Source organism: Nicotiana sylvestris, chromosome 8, assembly GCF_000393655.2.
Source record: "Nicotiana sylvestris chromosome 8, ASM39365v2, whole genome shotgun sequence".
In the NCBI taxonomy this organism is placed as follows: Eukaryota; Viridiplantae; Streptophyta; class Magnoliopsida; order Solanales; family Solanaceae; genus Nicotiana; species Nicotiana sylvestris.
In genome coordinates, this window is record NC_091064.1 from 22,541,674 (window position 1) to 22,562,161 (window position 20,488).

General features: G+C 38.3%; 1 protein-coding gene across 1 annotated transcript; it reads left to right on the forward strand.

Moving 5' to 3' along the window:
• The first annotated feature begins 1,030 nt into the window (after positions 1–1,030).
• Positions 1,031–20,084, forward strand: LOC104241536 (endoribonuclease Dicer homolog 1). Its single transcript, XM_070155418.1, has 20 exons — positions 1,031–2,538; positions 2,624–2,737; positions 8,598–8,808; positions 9,127–9,521; positions 9,616–9,841; positions 10,350–10,522; positions 10,607–10,729; positions 13,752–13,912; positions 14,005–14,238; positions 14,314–14,464; positions 14,534–14,716; positions 15,903–16,055; positions 16,168–16,263; positions 16,344–16,969; positions 17,308–17,408; positions 17,504–17,703; positions 17,780–18,700; positions 18,810–18,974; positions 19,084–19,451; positions 19,582–20,084. The coding sequence occupies exons 1-20, from the start codon at positions 1,594–1,596 to the stop codon at positions 19,757–19,759; spliced, it is 5,724 nt and encodes a 1,907-aa protein (XP_070011519.1). The 5' UTR covers positions 1,031–1,593; the 3' UTR covers positions 19,760–20,084.
• Positions 20,085–20,488: the final 404 nt, after the last annotated feature.

Sequence of the window (20,488 nt, forward strand, 5' to 3'; positions counted from 1 at the left end):
TACCTTCTTATACCTCATACCAAGCGACCCCTAATAATGTAAGAGATAAGATAATCAAAGATGAAAAAACAACAAATAGTAGATAGTGATAAAGGGGGTGTTTGGCTAAGCCTTATAAGCACTTTTCGGCTTATCTACGCGTTTGGTAAAGTTAAAAGTGCTTATAGGCCAAGTGCTTATAAGTCAAAAATAATCCAAAAGCCATAAGCTGGTCACCCCCAGCTTATGAATTTTTAGCTTATAAGCACTTAAAGTTTGACCAAGATTTTTACTATTTTATCCTTAAAATATTCTTTTTTGGAACAAAACTCCTACATCGATACTCACTACCTCAAATATTCAACCTAAACCCCCCTCTCCCTCCCCTCCCTCCCCACCCCAACCTCTTCAAATCTGCAATTCTCATTGACTATTTAAGATAAACAAATTCTCTATTCCTTTACATACTTATATCTATGTGATTGTGTATTAATCTTTGAACTGTATGTAATAATTGAGGACATATCAAATTTTTGGTGTATTACTTTCTAAGTGTTTGTGGTGATGAAGACAATGTTTGTTTCTCTTCAAATAATTTTTTCTATTTATGTTTATTTTTTACTGAGAAACTTTTGTCAATTTATTAATTATTTATAACTTATGATTATATGCTTATCGTAAAATAAATTATATTTAACGTAAAAATTATCTTATCTAAGCACATTTGTATTTAAAATAAAATGACAAATAGAATATTTTGTACTTGAATCGATCTGGAATCTAAAATTTTGAAGAAACTACGCCCTTATAAGTGTAAACAGTTCTAAGGTTATTTAAGTCATTTTAACAGAAAAAGAGCTTATCAGCACTTTTTTATCAAATACTACAACAACTTATTATCAATTTCAACACTTGTATCCAAACGCGTAACTGCTTATTTATTAAATCAGTTTCAATGGTTTTATAAGCTAATTCAAATCAGCTTCAATGGTTTTATAAGCTAATTCAAATCAGCTAATGCAACCTTATATAGGGTTGACTACATGTTTTACTTATTTGCTAGGGCTAGCGGAGAAGGGTGCAATTTCCTCCTGAGTTGACAAAACGGCCGCCCCTTTCCCCCTTTCTCCATCACTTCACTTCAAAACTGTTATACCTATCAGAGAAACAGAGAATATTTTGGGAACAAAATTTAGTTGGGACCAAAAGAAGAAGAGAAGTAGAAAGCAGAATCGGCGTAAGATAGACCTTGCGAATCTTTGAAAAATCGCACTAATAAATCAAGTTGATTCTTTTTTTTTTTTGTTGGCTCGTCCACTATATTTGCGTGCTTCGTACGGTCTATCCAACGCCAATCTGCAATCTTCCTCTCTCCTTCTTTACCCGGTTCTATTCACTCCATTCGAATTTTGGATCCCTTTTTATGCCGAAGAATAAACTTTGATTCTAGGGTTTAATACAGTATCTGGGCTGTCTGTTATTTTATTCATGCAGTTCATAGAGTAGTTGTAGCTCATTTTGGTGTGCATAAATTGGTAAAAATTATTATAATACTGTATATTTTGTTGCTCATTTGGGTGCGCATGAATTGGTAAAAATTATTACAATACTGTAATGGAGGTTGATGATGGTCGAGGTTCTGAGAAACCCTCATACTGGCTTGATGCTTGTGAGGATATTTCCTGTGATGATTTAATCCAAGATTTTGTCCCCGTTGAGCCATCGAATCAATTGGGTCCGGTTGATGGCAGTGTTGATCCTTGTTTCTTCGGTGGAATTGATGGGATTCTTGAAAAATTAAAGAGTGGTGATGATTCTGTACCTTGTGTGGATCACAATGATAGTAATGGATGTAGTAAAGGTTCAGCTGCAGCTGAAATTATTAAGCACAATGAGCCACAAGTTAACAAGGATAATACTAAGCAAAACGGAAGTGACAGGGGAAAGAAGTATTTGCATGAAGGAAATGGACTTTCTAGGCATAAGGAACGAGATTATCATGATAGTAAAGAAGAGAGAAATGGCAAAAGGGCACGACTTAGTGGTGATAGCCGCGAGAAGAGAGGCCGTGATAGACCACCTTTGGCGGCGAGGAAGAGATTCCGCGACCTCGAGAATGATGAGATCAATAGAGTAGATAGGGATCAAAGGAAGAGAAGGGAAAATCATGGTGGGAGAGATAGAGAATGGAGGGAAGGAAGGGGCTTCTGGGAAAGGGACAAAGAAAAGAATGAGATGGTATTTCGGGTGGGTTCATGGGAAGCGGATAGAAATCGAGAGGGGAAGTTATCGACTGAGAGAAGCGTTGAACCTTCTGGAGCTATTGAGAAGAAAGATGTTAAACCAAAGGAACAAGCTCCCAAGGAGCAAGCACGCAAGTATCAGTTGGATGTACTTGAGCATGCCAGAAAGAAAAATACAATTGCTTTTCTTGAAACAGGAGCAGGAAAAACGCTTATTGGCATCCTCCTCATGAAGAGTCTGTGTAATGACTTGCACAAACAGAACAAGAAGATGCTGGCTGTCTTTCTGGTCCCTAAAGTTCCACTTGTTTATCAGGTATTTGTTTAGCACGTCTTCCGCTTACCCATTTTCACAATCGCGTAAACAGGAATTGAATTTGGTTTGTTGTTTTGGAACATAGCAAGCAGAAGTTATTCGTGAGCAAACAGGTTATCAAGTTGGCCATTATTGTGGTGAGATGGGCCAAGATTTTTGGGATGCACGAAGGTGGCAGCGTGAGTTTGAAACTAAACAGGTTGGTTAATGCTTCTCTATTCTAATTATATGATTATTAATACCAACAAGTTTGTGCACACCTTTTCTTTTTGGGAGAAGGGTATGTATTAAGAAAAAAATAGCACCAAGAGTATAATGAAATTCAGCAAAAATAAGTGTGCACAAAATACAAGTTTGTTCACACATGTGTTTGCTGTATCTTATTACTCCCTCCGTTTCAATTTATGGGAACCTATTTCCTTTTTAGTCAGTGTTAAAAAGAATGACCTCTTTCCCTATTTGGAAACAATTTATCTTTATGCAATGATTTATAGCCACACAAAATATATGTGCTTCATTTTACACCACAAGTTCAAAAGTCTTCTCTCTTTCCTTAATCTCCGTGCCCAGTCAAATGGGTTCACATAAATTAAAACGGAGGGAGTATATTCTTATCGACCTTGTCATACCTTTTCTTAACCACTTGGAAGTATAAGTAATGGCTGCTTATGAAGTCATATTGGTGTAAGTTAGCTGATGAAATGTTCTTGTTATCCTTTTTTTGGGTGAATCTGTTTGTGAAATTTCTTTAGTTCTGCTTTCCTTTTGAGTGGTTTCCGTAAGCTGCATGGTTTGTAGTTTTGATGTTAAAAATTAAAGCTTTCCTAATTTCCCATCATATATTTTGTGAAAACAACAAAGGTGTCGTTAGCAGTGTTGTCAAAGGCGAAAAGCATTTAAAAACGATGTAGGTGTATCGAGGCTTAAGCGCAAAGCGTAATAAAATAGCGTAAGTGAATTGCACAACTGTAATAATAAAGATCTAAGAATAGGAAAATACAAGAATAGTACTAATACTACTGTAAGACTAATGGAAACTTTCGACTACCTGTTAACCCGCAACCTTAATACTCGACCTCCACACCTTTCTATCTAGTGTCATGTCTTCGGTAGGATGGAGCAATGCCATGTCCTGCCTAATCACCTCTCCCCAATACTTCTTCGGCCTACCTCTACCCTTCCCCAGATCCGCCATGGTCAACCTCGCGCACCTCCTAATTAGGGCATCTATGTCTCTCCTCTTCACATGCCCGAACCATCTCAACCTCGATTCCCACAACTTGTCCTCCATATGTGCCACTCCCACTTTGTCCCTAATAAGTTCATTCCTAATCCTATCTTTCCTGCCATGCCCGCATATCCATCTCAACATCTTTATTTCTGCTACTTTCATCTTCTGGACATGAGATTTATTGACTGGCCAACACTTAGCCTCGTACAACATGGTCGGTCTAGTAAAACTTGTCCTTTAAGTCTTGGTGACATATTTTTATCACACAAAACACTGGAGGTGAGCCTCCATCTCATCCACCCCCTCCAATGCGATGTGTAACATCCTCGTCAATATCTCCGTGCCTTGTATTACAGACCCAAGGTATTTGAAACTATCTTTCTTAGGGATGACTTGTGTATCAAGTTTCACTTTCACTTTGGCTTCATGCGTCACATCACTGAACTTGCACTCCAAGTATTCTGTTTTCTACTCAACTTGAAACATTTAGACTCCAGGGCCTGTCTCTAAAAAGCGACGAAGCGATCGCTTTAAGCGAGAAGCAACGCGATGTCTTGTCGCTTTTCCATGCCTAAGGCGAGGCGACCACACGAAGCGGTCGCTTCAGTAGAAGAAGCGAGAAGCGACAAAGCGCTCGCTTTTGTGGTGGAAGGGGTCACTTTTAAGGGAAAAAAGTTTGGGTCAGTTTTTTTTTTTTTAAAAAAGTTTGGGTCTTTTTTTTTATTATACAAAATAGACCCCTAACCTAAGTAAAGACCATCTTTCAAAATCAATTGCTGCTAGGGTTCAAGACTTCAACAGAGAAGCTCCAGGTAATTTTTCTTCTTTCTTCTTTCTTCTTCTTCTCCTTTTTTTCTTTCTTCATTTTTTTTCTCCTTTTTTTCTACTTATTTAGTATTTTAGCCTTTATTAATTAATTTGTATGTGTATTTCACTTTATAAAGTTAATTATTGTGTGTGTATATATATATATATATTATATTTCAGTTTATTTGATTAGTATTTTAGCCTTTATTTATTAATTTTTATGTGTATTCCAGTTTGTAAAGTTAATCTTTTATATATATATATATATATTATTTTCAGTTTATTTGATTAGTATTTTAGCCTTTATTTATTAATTTTTATGTGTATTTCAGTTTATAAAGTTAATTTTTATGTGATTTTGCTTGTCCTATGGTTTATGGAGGAATTGGTGGTAGTGGTACCTACTTTTATGTTTTTAAATTGAACTTTTTGATTATTTATATTGTGTCTTTGCAAGGTTTACATTATATTTTTTAAGAATTGCGCTTCAGTTCAATGAAGTGTGCGCTTCGCTTTGCGTTTCACTTTTGAAGTGAGGCGAGCCCCTGTCGCTTTTTTGCGCTTCTCGCTCTCAAAAACACTGGCCTAGCGTTACCCAGCCTCGCGTCTCGTCAATCAGCACTATGTCATCTACAAATAGCATACAACATGGCACCTTACCCTGAATGTGTCGCGTCAGCACATCCGTCACCAGAGCGAATAAAAACGGGCTAAGAGCGGATCCCTGGTGCAACCCTGTCACCTTGGAAATGCTCCAAGTCTCCTCCCACAGTCCTCGCCCGAATCTTAACTCCATCACATGTCCTTAATCACCCTAGTATACTCTATTGGAACACCGCTAGCCTCCAATCGTTTCCCTAAAACCTCCATCAGAACTTCGTCATAACTCGTAAGCTAAAAGAAAAAAGAAGCCGAAACAATGAAAATCATAAAAACATATATGTGATGCAAGGAAAAAAGTAACAACTTCGTTCATAATGATTTCCTTACCAATTAATATATCTTTTCTTTTTTTGAGATGGTAACATACAATTAATACATTTTTTTGTCAATCGTATTTATTATTTAGTACCTCTCTTTTCAAGAGGCGCACACCTTAGTGACATGCCAACACAGAAGTGCATCCAAAGTGAGGTGCAGCGCCAACCCTGAGCTTCAGGGCTTAAGCGTGCCTCAAATGAGCTTTTGACAACACTGTTCCTCAGCATGTCAGGAATTTTTTAATGTCTGTTATCTCATCTTGACATTGCTTCAGAAGTATCAACTATAGCCGTGGGTCTAACCAATAGGCAATAGATGCAATAACCAAATGGGAAGAACATAACTGTGATTTGGTAATCCCTGTTGGACTTGTATGATCATATCCTTCATCCAATGCCTTACAAACGACATATTGATACTCCTATTATTTTCTAAAAAACCCACATATTGTGCTATTACAGACTTATTGAAACGTCTAGTAAGTATATTGTTCACCATGCATAGCCAATCATCAATTGGTTCCGTGAACTGCCATTGTTAACTTAGGTTTCACTTTTAACTGGTGTAACTATAGTCATTTGTGAATCTTTGTTGATTTTGTGAATAATTTAACTATTCTCTCAATTCTCTTCTGTCAATTCTCTGGACACTTACTTCTGAAGTTGTACTTAGATGCCGCGACTTTGACCCCGGGCATAAATGCATTTGTAAATGTCCTTAAATGTATATGTCAACACAAACATAGCTTCCTCATCAGTACAAGTAGAAGGAGAATGTCTTTCTATATGAAGTTTCAGTATCATGTGCAACATTACCTCGATTGGAATTTTGTGATGTTGGAGTTTCTTGACATTTAAGTTATTTTAACCATGGCGGGGAAAGAGCTATATTAGACAGATGTGGGTGTGTTGTCTCCCCTCCCCAAATTCTTCATCATCCTTTGTGAAGCAAAACTTATTTAGGCGCTAAAGTTTTGATTCCAAGTCTTCAGTATTATAAAATTACCACTTGCCCGGATATTTCACTGTAGGGTCCCACAATCAACTTATCTCTCATCTGGCTAGCAGAGAGGCGAAAGGAATGGACTGTATATTGTGAGATTGTACATATTTATAGTTAATCTATGGTTGTAACGTAATTTTTCAGGTGCTAGTGAGCTGAAATTTCAACAATCTGCTGATATTATGATTGATGTGATTGCAATGCACATGATGAATTAGTTAAAGCTGTCTTGGGGTCTACATGGGTACATGTTTTTTTTGGACAAGTTGTTGAATTTTGCGGATCCTTTTGTGAATTGTGATTAGGGTTCCTTTGTTTCATGCGCAAATATAGGGTGGGATGTGACACTCCCATTTTAGTGAGGTGCTAGTTAATGAGAGAGTAAGGAAAGTTTCTCCCATGTTTGTACATAAAGGATGAAAGATGGGACTAGGATTTTCGTAACTAAAATATCCTTGTTGTAAATATATGTAGTAATTACCAGTGTTTTAAAAAGCGTTCGCTTCATTGCTCTAAGCGAGAAGCAATGCGAAGCGACAAGCCTTCACTTTTTTGAAGTTGAGGCGGCTCGACCAGCAAAAGCGATCACTTCAGGTGTTGAAGTGAGAAGCGACACAGAAGCGAGAAGCGCAAAAGCGATCGCTTCAGTCAACAAGGGCCAATTTTTTTTTGAAAAGAGACCCAATCTTTATTTTATTATACTAAACATAAACCCCAAAGTGAATTGAAGACATTTCTTCTCTTCTTCCCTTCCATCGACCTCAATGCTACTTCTAGGGTTCCGTTTAGCCGCCTCCGGTCCAGGTAATTTCTTCTTTTTTTTTCTTCTTTCTTCTTCTTCTTCTCCTTTTCTTCTCATTTCTTTTTTTCTTCTTTCTTCTTTTTCTTCTCCCCGTTCGTCTCTTCTGCTAGGGCATGCACGTCTTTTTCTTTTCCTTTTTTCTTCTTATTTAGCCTTTATTTATTAATTTTATGTGTATTTCAGTTTATAAAGTTAATTTTATTTGATATATATATTACATTACATTACATTACATTATGTTTTTTAAGAATTGCGCTTCACTTCGCGCTTTGCTTTTGAAGCGAGGCGATCCCCTGTCGCTTTTTTGTGCTTCTCGCTCTCAAAAACACTGGTAATTACTAATTATGACCTAAAGACAAGCTATATACAAGATTAAGAGTTAATGCAACTCTCAGGGGTTGGCCTGGTGGCAATTGACTTGAGCCTTGGGGTTTGTTCCCTTTCAAGGTCTCAAGTTCGAAACCCACTGGGTGCAAACAATTTCTGAGGGCCATCGGACTGGGTAAAACCTGAATTAACCGTGGTGCACTTGCGGGAAACTCCTTGCCGAGGGCCTGTGCACCCCCGGGATTAGTCGGGGCTCATAGAGGCTCGGACACCCGGTGCAATAAAAAAAAAAAGAGTTAATGCATGGGATAAACAATTCAATATAGTATTAAATTTTTTATTTGGATAAATATTTATGTAATATCAACATGACATGTTATCATTGTTACCTTTTCAAAAAAAAATCAACATGACATGTTATCTATGAAATTAGGTATAAAACTAAACAAAAAAGAGAACTTATTGAACAAAAGAAAAAGGTAGTACTTTGCCTGGATTTGATGTATTGTGAGATGAAGGAAGCGAGTGGCACGTGAGTGAGAGAAGGGGGATAGAGAGAAATAGACAAAATTATCCATGGGATAACTTCCCCCCTCATGAGATAAGTTGGCTAGACTAATAATACATCAAGATAGCATCAAATATTATTTACAGTATGGATGTTTGTGTAGTCTCATGTTTCTATTCAGTCTAGCCAACTATCTGTGCAAAGAGGCGTTCTTCTCTTTAGTCTTTACACACAGCTACAGTTGTTTGCTGCGTGCATCAGTGTGATCTGATTTTCAGATGCTCACTAATGTACGTATGAAAAATAAGATGAAGAATAACTGTCACATCACTGAGTTGTGGGAGTTGGTTGACGGTTGAATTTTCCATTCCTTCTCACTCGAGTGCTTCTGCTTTTTGCAGGTCTTGGTTATGACTGCTCAGATTCTTCTGAACATCTTGAGGCACAGTATAATAAAAATGGAAGCAATTAATCTCCTTATTCTGGATGAATGCCATCATGCTGTGAAGAAGCATCCGTATTCTTTAGTAATGTCTGAGTTCTATCATACAACGCAAAAGGACAAAAGGCCATCTGTTTTTGGCATGACTGCTTCACCTGTTAACTTGAAGGGTAGTCTTTCTTTGCCCTAATAAGACTGAATCTATCAAAAGTGATAGCTTTGCAGATGAAGTTTCCTCTTTCCTTCTTTGTTACTAAATTTCAAACTCGGCTTGGTCATATGTTTCCTTTTGTATTGCTCTGTATTTTCTGAGTTGTATTGATTCTGTCGAAAGGGATTTGTGAGCGAAGTCTGCTCTTCCCTTTTTGTATTAAATCTTAAATTTGACTTTATTCATGTTATTTCTGCTCTGTTTCTCTGTATCCTTATTGCCAGTTATATTGAGCTACTGCATTTCACAAAATTTGTAATGTCTGCGATTGATATAGGTGTTTCCAGCCAAGTTGATTGTGCAATAAAGATTCGTAATTTGGAGACGAAATTAGATTCTGTCGTCTTTACCATAAAGGACCGCAAGGACCTCGAGAAACATGTGCCAATGCCGTCAGAAGTAGTAGTGGAGTATGATAAAGCCGCTAGTTTGTGGTCCCTTCATGAACAAATAAAACAAATGGAATCAGCGGTTGAAGAAGCTGCGCAGTCAAGTTCCAGAAGAAGTAAATGGCAATTTATGGGTGCTCGTGATGCTGGAGCTAGAGAAGAGCTGCGCCAAGTCTATGGTGTATCTGAAAGAACTGAAAGTGATGGGGCTGCTAATTTAATTCAAAAGTTGAGGGCTATCAACTATGCTCTTGGTGAACTGGGACAGTGGTGTGCCTATAAGGTAGTAAATGTTACCACTTCTTTTTGTTCCTTATTTTCTTGTAAATGGGTTGTTTTCGCATGCAGCATCTCCTGAAGCCCTTTTTATTTTGTAGGTAGCGTGTTCTTTTTTAACAGCTTTACAAAATGATGAAAGGGCAAGCTACCAGCTTGATGTCAAGTTCCAAGAATCCTACCTGGATAAGGTTGTCTCTCTCTTGCAATGCCAGTTATCAGAGGGAGCAGTTGCAGAAAATGGTAAGATGGATGAAAGTAACAATCCGAATAGTGATTGTGATAGGCCTGATGAGATGGAGGAGGGCGAGCTTCTTGAAAGTCATGGTAAGCACCTGTTACAGTAGTTTAATCATGTATCCATAATACAAGAATTGCTTAAAAATCATACGTTGAACTTTGTGAATGCGGAGATCATATATTCAAATTGTTGCCAGACATTACTGTGTTCAATATATTCTATATCATATTGATTATTCTGTGAATGTGGAGAACATATGTGCGATTATTATCTTGTATCACAGTGACCATATTCAATCAGTTGGATATTCTGTATATATGCCCTTTACCTGTACCCATTTTGTGCTAGCTTCTTTGTCGTGTCTTACCTTCACAAATGTGGGGGTATATATTTGATATGCCTCAGATGTAACACTTATGCCTTAGTATGCTCTTACATCAAGAGAAGCATAAGTTTGTAACAAATGTAAAAAGTTCATTGCTGAGTATATTAAAGTGATACATGTTGAGGCCTTTTACCAAGAAAAATGTATTCATGATTTCATAAGAAAAGTGTACTCATGATCTGTGACATAATTGGAGATGTCTATTGCAGTTGTATCTAGTGGAGAGCATGTAGATGTGACTTTAGGAGCTGCTGTGGCTGATGGGAAAGTGACACCAAAAGTTCAATCATTAATTAAGATACTTCTCAAGTATCAGCATACAGAGGATTTTCGTGCTATAATATTTGTTGAACGTGTTGTGACAGCCTTGGTTCTTCCGAAGGTGCATAGCTGCTTCTTTCACTTTCTTATCAGGAAAGGGCATTGCCATGACACTATCCTATGACAAGTTTTGCTAAGCATGCAGGTTTTTGAGGAGCTCCCTTCACTAAGTTTTATCACTTCATCAAGTTTAATTGGGCATAACAATAGTCAAGAAATGCGAACAGGCCAAATGCAGGACACGATAGCCAAATTTCGAGATGGTCGTGTATGTCTCAGTACCAAGCTATGTACTCAATATCGTTGTTATTAGTTTTACATCAGTAGCCTACCAGCAGCATTTAGAAGGTTTACTCTTTAGTATTGGCAGTAGATTAATGTTATATGATATTATTAGCGGCCGTCACTTATTTATGCATTTTCAAGTTGGAGTTAACTCTTATGTGTGACATGCCTGCTTTTTAAAAACCTTTACTGCCGGCCTTGCTATTCTTGAGTTCTTTATTGAATCTTTGCTGAAAATGAAGCAGTGATTTGAAATGTGAAGTTGGTTTATTTTATGTTTCTTCTTGTTGTTGTAAGTTGATTAGGTAATTCTAAAACAAGATATAATTTGAATTATCTGCTGCAACTTATGCTGTTGGAAACAGAGTACTAATAGCTATAAGGAAGTAAGTTTGGTTGTCTTTCGGTGTCACGCCCTAAAACCGAGGGGCGCGACCGGCGCTAGACCGGGCAGCCCCAGCCAAGCGGACCTGGGTGCCTTTCCTATTCCACGTGTTACCCCGCGTTTCCATTTCCCATTAACCATGTGAAATAGCCATTTATAAATTTAAACACATTCTTACGAGATTTACATAGCATACATAGTTACTTAGCGTGGTTTACAAGTTATACTGCCCAAAATACATAAGTACATAACCCACATTTCCTGTCTACGGAGCCTCTAGGGATACAAAAGAGTGATACAATACTTGCCGGTAACAAGGCTCCGACTATACCTTACACCAAAAACCAAAACAAGACTCCGAAATAAAAAGGGGCATGAGCCACGCAAGGCCCCGGGAGGAAAAAGGCTCACCAATGCTTCTGGCGGAAAGTGAAGGGGAGCTACGGTCGGTGGACTGGAGTACCTGCTATGGATCCACCTACAATCATAACACGAATGTAGCGCCCCCGGCAAAAGGGACGTCAGCACATTTGAATTGTACTGGTATGTATGAACAAACTTGCCCTAAGTAAACTCAAACCATACACAAGTAACAAGTAGTCATGGAACCAACAATCAAATACGCATGAAAGAAAACCATCAAGCCAAACAAGTTACAATCTCTCCATTTCCCCTTCAACATTTTCACATCAATGATTTCACAACTTTCTCATATTTTCATTTCAATAGTGATTTCGATCACTTTTCCACCCTTATTACCTCGGCCACCCTTATCACCACAACCCACACCTTATTACTTCGTGTTGCGGCGCGCAACCCGATCCCACCGAACAATCACAATTCACAAACAACACAACAACAACGACAACAACAATTCACAAAGAACAACAACAATTCTCAAAGAATTTCTATAGCCATCAATACTATTTCCATCATATTCAACAACTCATATGCATTTTATGTCACCGCGATAATTGCCAATACAAGCCATATATGTTCTTACCACAGTTGTTCCAACTGCATCATTTACGATTTCCTTCCATCATTTGTTTCTCAACTCTTACCACATAACACATTCACAATCACACATTTGGTTTATTGCCAATTACGTACACCATTATATCGAGAGACTTAACCACGAACAATCAAATCATACCAATCACAAGAATGCCACAAATAATCCACGTAGATATCACATACCAAATATTCGTACACCAAACAAAGTGACTTTACAAAGGTCAAAGTTAGCCATACATACCTCGTTTGAGCTTTCCTTAAGTTACTACGACGTTTCGAAAATTCTAGCAATCCCAATCTACTTGAGACATAACAAAATTAACACAAATTTAGGAAGGTATTCATGGTTTCAGCTCATTTGAGCATTTTATCAAACACTAGTTGAGCATCTTGATTTTAAATTCCTTTTACAAGATTTTCTTCTTTCCCCAACCCAATCTTTACTTATTTATATTCATCAATCTTCCCACAAACCTAATTTGTACATGCATGTATACATAATACTATTACCCCAAGAATCATACCCCAATAACCCACCTCACAATCTCTACAATACCAACACAACCTAGGTTAGGCACCTATGACTTCCAATCCCCATCCCATGAGTTACAATACTTAATCCATACTCATATTTCCATAATAACTCCATATATGTAAGTCTAAGGTGTAGGATTACCTCTTGTAGACCAAATCTTGAAAGACAAATTTGGGGTGTTCTTGAGATTTTGAAGAAACCCTATGAAACCCAATCAAAATCATGTTGTAACTAGTGATTGAGAAGTGAAATCACCATGAAAACACACTTAAAAACTCACCTTAGGTGTGCAATTGGATGCCTTGGTCGAGTTGGGGTGTAGAGGAAGCCCTAAGCTTGAGAAATGACTCAAATTCTCTTATTTCCGGTCTTTAGGATATTTAAAAACCTTCCAGGCGCGCAAGCTCGCGCTATGTTCGCGCGCGGGAGGCAGAATACTCAGCATAATGCGCGACTTCGCGCTAATGTTTGCGCTAGAGACACCTGCCCAGTAAAATGGTCATAACTTTCTGTATACACCTCCAAATGACGAATGGTTTGTTGCGTTGGAAACTAGACTCAAAGGGCTTTAATTTGATAGGTTATGCATCACACAACTCCTTATAGAACTGGAGATATGATCGTTCAAAGTGAGGTCTTGTGCGCACTCATTTACAGATTTCGTCTAATATGAAACTTTTCTAACTTGGCTTAGACTTAGGCCTCTCCTTAGACCCCAATTCACCTCTAATATGAATTATATGCTTATTAACATATCCGATTGATACCCATTATATCATGAATCCTCATTTGCACACAAAATGAAATAATTAGCCTACCTTGGCACGACGAAATCTCAAATTACTTGGAAAAATTTTCCGGGGCCTTACATTCGGTGGCCAACTATTAGTAATATCTCTATGCCCTTGTTGCTGCATCTTACTGTTGGGAATTCCTAATTTCATGTAGTCGTTCTACACGCAACTGAACCTTTGGAAAGTTTCTCTTCTAGAATCTTTTGACTGTGCCAAAAGCAGCTTGTGTATAGATAATTCTGTTTTCTCCTAATTGTTTGCAAGTATTTTACAGATGAATTTGTTAGTTGCTACTAGTGTTGCTGAGGAAGGACTTGACATACGGCAATGCAATGTTGTTATCCGGTTTGACCTGGCGAAAACTATTTTGGCGTATATCCAGTCTAGGGGCCGTGCCCGTAAGCCTGGATCAGATTATATTTTGATGGTAGAGAGGTATCTGCATTCTTTATGTATTTCAGCACTTCTAATCCTCCTCCTTGTGCATTGTAATGAATTCTAAAGCGATATTATAAATCATTGTTTAGAGATAATTTGTCGCATGAAGCATTTCTGAGGAATGCCAGAAACAGTGAAGAGACATTGCGGAAAGAAGCAATTGAGCGGACTGATATTAGTCATCTCAAAGGTGCCTCCAAGTTGATCTCTGGGGAGGCACCAACAGATTCAGTTTATCAGGTGGAGTCCACTGGAGCTGTTGTGAGCTTAAATTCTGCTGTTGGGCTGATCCACTTCTATTGCTCCCAGCTACCAAGTGACAGGTGGGATTACATACGTACGCCTACTGAGAAATATATTTTAATGATTGGTTTAACTGGTTTACTGTCTCATTCCAGGTACTCAATTCTCCGTCCTGAGTTTATAATGAAGCGTCATGAGAAGCCAGGTGGCCCTACTGAATATTCATGTAGGCTTCAACTCCCGTGCAATGCACCTTTCGAGAAACTTGAGGGCCCTGTGTGCAGCTCAATGCGCCTTGCCCAGCAGGTCTCCGTTTCCTTTTGTTCTCAATTAACAATTTTGACATATCAGCAACTAAAAGTAGTCTTGATGCAGGCTGTTTGTTTGGATGCTTGCAAGAAGCTCCACCAGATGGGGGCATTTACGGACATGCTCTTGCCAGACAAAGGAAGTGGGGCGGAGTTGGAGAAAGTTGAACAGGATGATGAAGGTGATCCAATTCCCGGAACTTCCAGGCACAGGGAATTTTATCCTGAAGGTGTAGCTGATATTCTCAAGGTTAGTGCCTTTGTTATTCATTATTTAATCAAATATTTTGCTGTACTCTTTTCTTGTTTGAAGACTAAACTTTTCAAATGAGAAACAGTCCACTGGAAGCAGGGAAATGAAAACCAAGCAAGTTGAAGTATTTGATTGTCTCAGGTTAAATATATTTCAACTTGAGGAGCTTTTGGTTGGAAAAATGATTTTTTTGAATAAAATCTTTGTTTGTCTTGGTTGTTTTTTTGGTTGAAGAAACCAACTTTACGTTTTTTCCGAGTTTTATTTGTAGCTTTTCAGTTTTCCAAAGAATTTTGCGAAGTTCGGAATACGATATATTTTTTTTTTCCTGGAAACTTGCAAGCAAAAAAAGTTGCAAAAGTTGAAAAGCATTTTGCAACAAAAAAAAAATAAAAAAAAATTCAATCATCTTTTCAATCTAACGCCAGACCTGTTTGGACAATTTCCAAAAAATAGTTACAGAGGAGTTTCTTGGAGAGAGTTTTTGTGCAAAAGAAAATTTGTTTGGATAGTTATAGGCTTTTGTGAAATATTGTGAGTGTTTTGCATGTACTAGAAGATATCTTTTACTCAAAAAGCGCCGTAAGGCACTCTTCTTCCCAAAAAGTTTTTTTTTTTTAAACGTAGCATGCTTTTTCCTTCAGTTATTTCAAAAAATTCTTATGGCCAGATGCCCCCTCTATCTTCGCAAGACTTCAAATCTGAACCGTGAATTCTTTTTATTGTGAGCATCATATTCTTAGAAGAATAATCTCCATAGTCCATTTTCTGGCACCCTCGACCATCGTCAAAGCTCCTTTTTTCCTCTAGCTTGCCCTGTTGATTTAAGGGTTCCGTTGTTCAAAGTTTACTTTGAGGAATAGCTTCTCCAGCCTTCTCTATACGTTTTGCAGATTATTCTTACCCTTCGTAATGAATGTATTATGTCCTACTCTGTTCACCACAAAATAGGAGAGCAATGATGAAGAAAGTACTAGTAAATTATAAAATTGTAGACACTATTCTCTTGTATAAGACAGTGGATGATTTTGGGGGAAGAGTTTGCATTCTGATGTATGCTCTGCTATTACAGAAGAGTTTCTGTTCAGTTTTCTCATTAGTAAGTTTAAGGAACAAATTTTGGTTTGATCTCTGCCTTTCAATATTCTCAACACAATTATGTGCAACTCCTTTTTCTTCCCAGGGTGAATGGATTTTGTCGGGGAAGGATTCTTGTGACAGCTCTCACCTCTATATGTATGCTATCAAATGTGTGAATATTGGCACCTCGAAGGACCCATTCTTAACTGATGTGTCAGAGTTTGCAATACTGTTTGGCAATGAGCTGGATGCAGAGGTTCGTCTTTTGTTTTGCTTTTTATATCTTAAGCTTAAACATCTATTTACCAAATGTGAATTTATTAATGTTTCTTCCCTCAATAATCATCTTGTTCTCGTATTGGATACAGGTATTATCGATGTCGATGGATTTATTTATTGCTCGGACTGTAGAAACAAAGGCGACTCTTGTCTTCAGAGGGCCAATAGAAGTTACAGAGTCTCAGGTTGAGATTTCTTTTACTATCTAAGTTATGATGCTTAGCATTTAACTACTAACAAAATTCTAATTTCTGCTGACCGGCAGTTGGCGTCCCTTAAGAGCTTTCATGTAAGAATGATGAGCATTGTATTGGATGTTGATGTTGAGCCATCCACCACTCCTTGGGACCCTGCAAAGGCATATCTATTTGCCCCTGTTACTGGTGATGAATCTGGAGATCCTATAAAAGATATCAACTGGGATCTTATTAAAAAAATTACTAAAACTGATGTATGGAGCAATCCTCTTCAGAAAGCTCGTCCAGATGTATATCTTGGCACCAGTGAACGTGCTCTTGGTGGAGATCGAAGGGAATATGGCTTTGCGAAATTGCGACATGGTATGGCATTTGGATTGAAGTCTCATCCTACATACGGTGTTAGAGGTGCTATTGCAAACTTTGATGTGGTCAAAGCATCTGGATTGGTCCCTCACCGGAGTAGCCTTGATTTGGTTGAAGTTGATTCGAGTAAAGACAAGATAATGATGGCTGACTGTTGTCTTAGACCAGAAGATATTGTAGGAAGAATTGTCACTGCAGCTCATTCTGGAAAGAGATTTTATGTTGATTGCATTCCCAATGATATGACTGCAGAGAACTCATTTCCTAGGAAAGAAGGTTACCTAGGTCCTCTTGAGTACAGCAGTTATGCTGCTTATTACAAGCAAAAGTACGTTATCACCCATATCTTAGTGTCTCCTCTTCTTTTCCCACGTCCTCAGAAGTTTGAACCATGGTTTCTTAAATTCTGCTGCTAACAAATGCTTAATTATTTGCAAGGATTGGGTGGTATCAGTGCACCTTGGTTGTACTTGAATAATAAAAGGCTTCTCATTTTAAAGGCTGAATTACTTTCAAGGGCGGGATAAGTTGGCTTTTTGGAGCAACTGGCCTACACTTTTTCCCTTATCCGCTATTTGGAAGTCCTAGATTTGAGAAGCTCTTTTCTTCAATTGTTTTCAAGTACAACCTTGGTGCATTTGGCTATCCAGTCCGATTTGTATGCAGGTATGGAGTTGATTTGGTCTATAAAAAGCAGCCTCTATTAAGAGGCCGTGGTGTTTCATATTGCAAGAACCTTCTGTCACCACGATTTGAACATTCAGAAGGTCTGCTTATACTTTGCCTGTTTCCTTTTTTTTTCTGACTGAGCTTGTCTCTAGTTCATGTCTTTTTTTGGTAATTGTGGAATTAATTTTTGTAGAACACGAGGGTGAACTTGAAGAAGCTACTGACAAAACATATTATGTTTTCCTCCCTCCTGAGCTCTGCTTTTTACATCCACTTCCGGGATCCCTTGTTCGGGGTGCTCAGAGATTGCCCTCGATCATGAGGAGGGTTGAGAGCATGCTGCTTGCTGTTCAGCTTAAGGATATGATTGGTTACCCTGTCCCAGCACTGAAGGTAAAATAAAGCTCTGATTATTTTCTGGAGTTTGTCTTTACGACTTCATTTGATGCCTAAGCCTTTTGTTATACAGATCTTGGAAGCATTGACAGCTGCTTCCTGCCAAGAGACTTTCTGCTATGAAAGAGCAGAGCTTCTTGGAGATGCCTATCTAAAATGGGTTGTTAGTCGGTATCTTTTCCTTAAATATCCCCAGAAACATGAAGGCCAACTCACCAGGATGAGACAACAATTGGTAAGCAACATGGTATTGTACCAATATGCCTTAAATAAGGGACTCCAATCATACATCCAAGCAGATCGATTTTCTCCATCGAGGTGGGCTGCTCCAGGGGTGTTGCCTGTGTATGACGAGGACATCAATGAAGACGAATCATCCATATTTGGTCATGAAATAACAGAAAATGGGACTGTAGCAGCAAAGACTCTTGCTGCTGATGAGTTTGAAGATGAGGAAGCTGAAGAAGGTGAGCTTGATACCGATTCAGGTTCGTATCGTGTACTCTCTAGCAAGACGATGGCTGATGTTGTGGAAGCACTGATTGGCGTATATTATGTTGATGGTGGAAAGTATGCTGCAAACCATTTCATGAAATGGATCGGGGTTGAGGTTGATTTTGACTTCAAAGAGACTGAGTACTCTATTAGGCCTTATAGCATTCCCGAGAATGTACTCAGGAGTGTTGACTTTGATAAATTACAAGGTGCTCTGAACATCAGCTTCAATGATAAAGGCCTACTGCTAGAAGCAATGACTCATGCTTCACGCCCGTCTTCTGGGGTCTCCTGTTATCAAAGACTGGAGTTTGTGGGTGATGCAGTACTAGATCATCTCATCACGAGGCACTTGTTCTTTACATACACAGATCTTCCCCCTGGCCGATTAACCGACTTGAGAGCTGCAGCTGTGAACAATGAGAATTTTGCACGTGTTGCGGTTAAACATGGCCTTCATTTACACCTTCGTCATGGATCCAGTGCCCTAGAAAAGCAGGTTCTTTAACTTCGCTTCCACTTTGCATACTCATTTTTTTTGTCAGTATTGGACTTTCTCCTTTTGCAAAGAATAAATACCAATGCCATTTCCCCCCCTTTTTGTCCAGATTCGTGACTTTGTGAGTGAGGTTAAAAATGAACTATCGAAACCAGGTTTCAACTCCTTTGGTTTAGGGGATTGCAAAGCTCCTAAAGTTCTTGGTGATATTTTTGAATCAATTGCTGGGGCTATTTTTCTTGACAGTGGGTGTGATACTGCAGTTGTGTGGAAGGTTAGTTTCAAAGGCCTTGTAATAATTAACCTCATTATCCAGCTGTCCTGTTATTGGCGAATGAATTCTGGTAGGGATGTCAGCTCACTTGATTCGTGAATTTTCTCAGGTTTTTCAACCATTATTGCATCCAATGGTCACACCAGAAACACTGCCGATGCATCCAGTTCGTGAACTACAAGAACGTTGTCAACAACAAGCTCAAGGCTTAGAGTACAAAGCAAGTCGAAGTGGGAATATAGCTACAGTTGAAGTATATGTGGATGGTATTCAGGTTGGAATGGCTCAGAATCCTCAAAAGAAAATGGCACAGAAGTTGGCTGCCAGGAATGCCCTTGTTGTGTTGAAAGAGAGGGAGGAAGCCGAAGCTAAGAAGGCTGAAGATGGGAAGAAAAAGAAGAACGGAAACCCGTCGTATACCAGGCAGACGTTGAATGATATATGCTTACGTAGAAATTGGCCTATGCCACTGTATCGGTAAGAAGAGTTTTTACATTTTAGCTTTCTACCTACATGCTATTGCAAATGCTATGTTATTGTTGAACAAAAATATGTCTGTATCCTCACTCTGAATTGCAAACTGAATCAATAATTTGGTCTTTTTCAGAAGTGTGCACGAGGGTGGTCCAGCACATGCAAAGAGGTTTACATATGGTGTACGCGTAAATACTTCAGACAAAGGATGGACAGATGAATGTATCGGAGAACCTATGCCGAGTGTAAAGAAAGCCAAGGATTCTGCAGCATCTCTACTACTGGAACTCTTGAATAGATGGTATTCATGAACTCTTTTACAGATATTGCAGTCTTCTATTGCTTATCAGGATACCTATTCCCTGCAAAACAAGCTTACATAATGTCTGTCTCTACTAAAAATTTGGGCCCTAAACCCCCTTGGTAAGATATGCTTTTGTCACTAGCAACCAACAAAAGCTGCCTCATTATCCCACAAAAATATGTAGTCTTTGGAATGAAAGACAAATATTACGTTAAAATCTCCAACTGATCTGCCCCTTTTTATTCTTGCATGGGGTTAATTGCCTCATTTTCTGGACAAATGAGGCTGTTATAGAAATGTTTGACTGTACGGTCATATTATTTGTCTGTTAAGGTTCTTGCTGCATCCCTCTTAAGAAAGACACTTAAGTTTAAACTACTTTTTATCTCGTCATAAACATTTCATTATTAATACTCTATTAATTGGAGCAGTAAAGGTGAGTTAGGAAAAAAACAATAAATGCTTGTTCTTTTAAAATAACATTTTAGAACAAATAAAGCTTGTCAAAATGATTAATATTGGGGACAGTAAGTAATAAAGCCACAAGGGATAACACTGATTACAGTATTATCTTCTCAACCATGGCAACTTATGAATTGCCTATGGAAAGAAATTGGATTACTTTGTTTTTCAATGATTTAAAATTCTGCAATGCCAATCAGGGCTTTAAGTTTTCACTTCGGTGCTGCGTCACCAATTCCAAGTTTCCAATTGAATAATTTGCTAAAAACAAGGT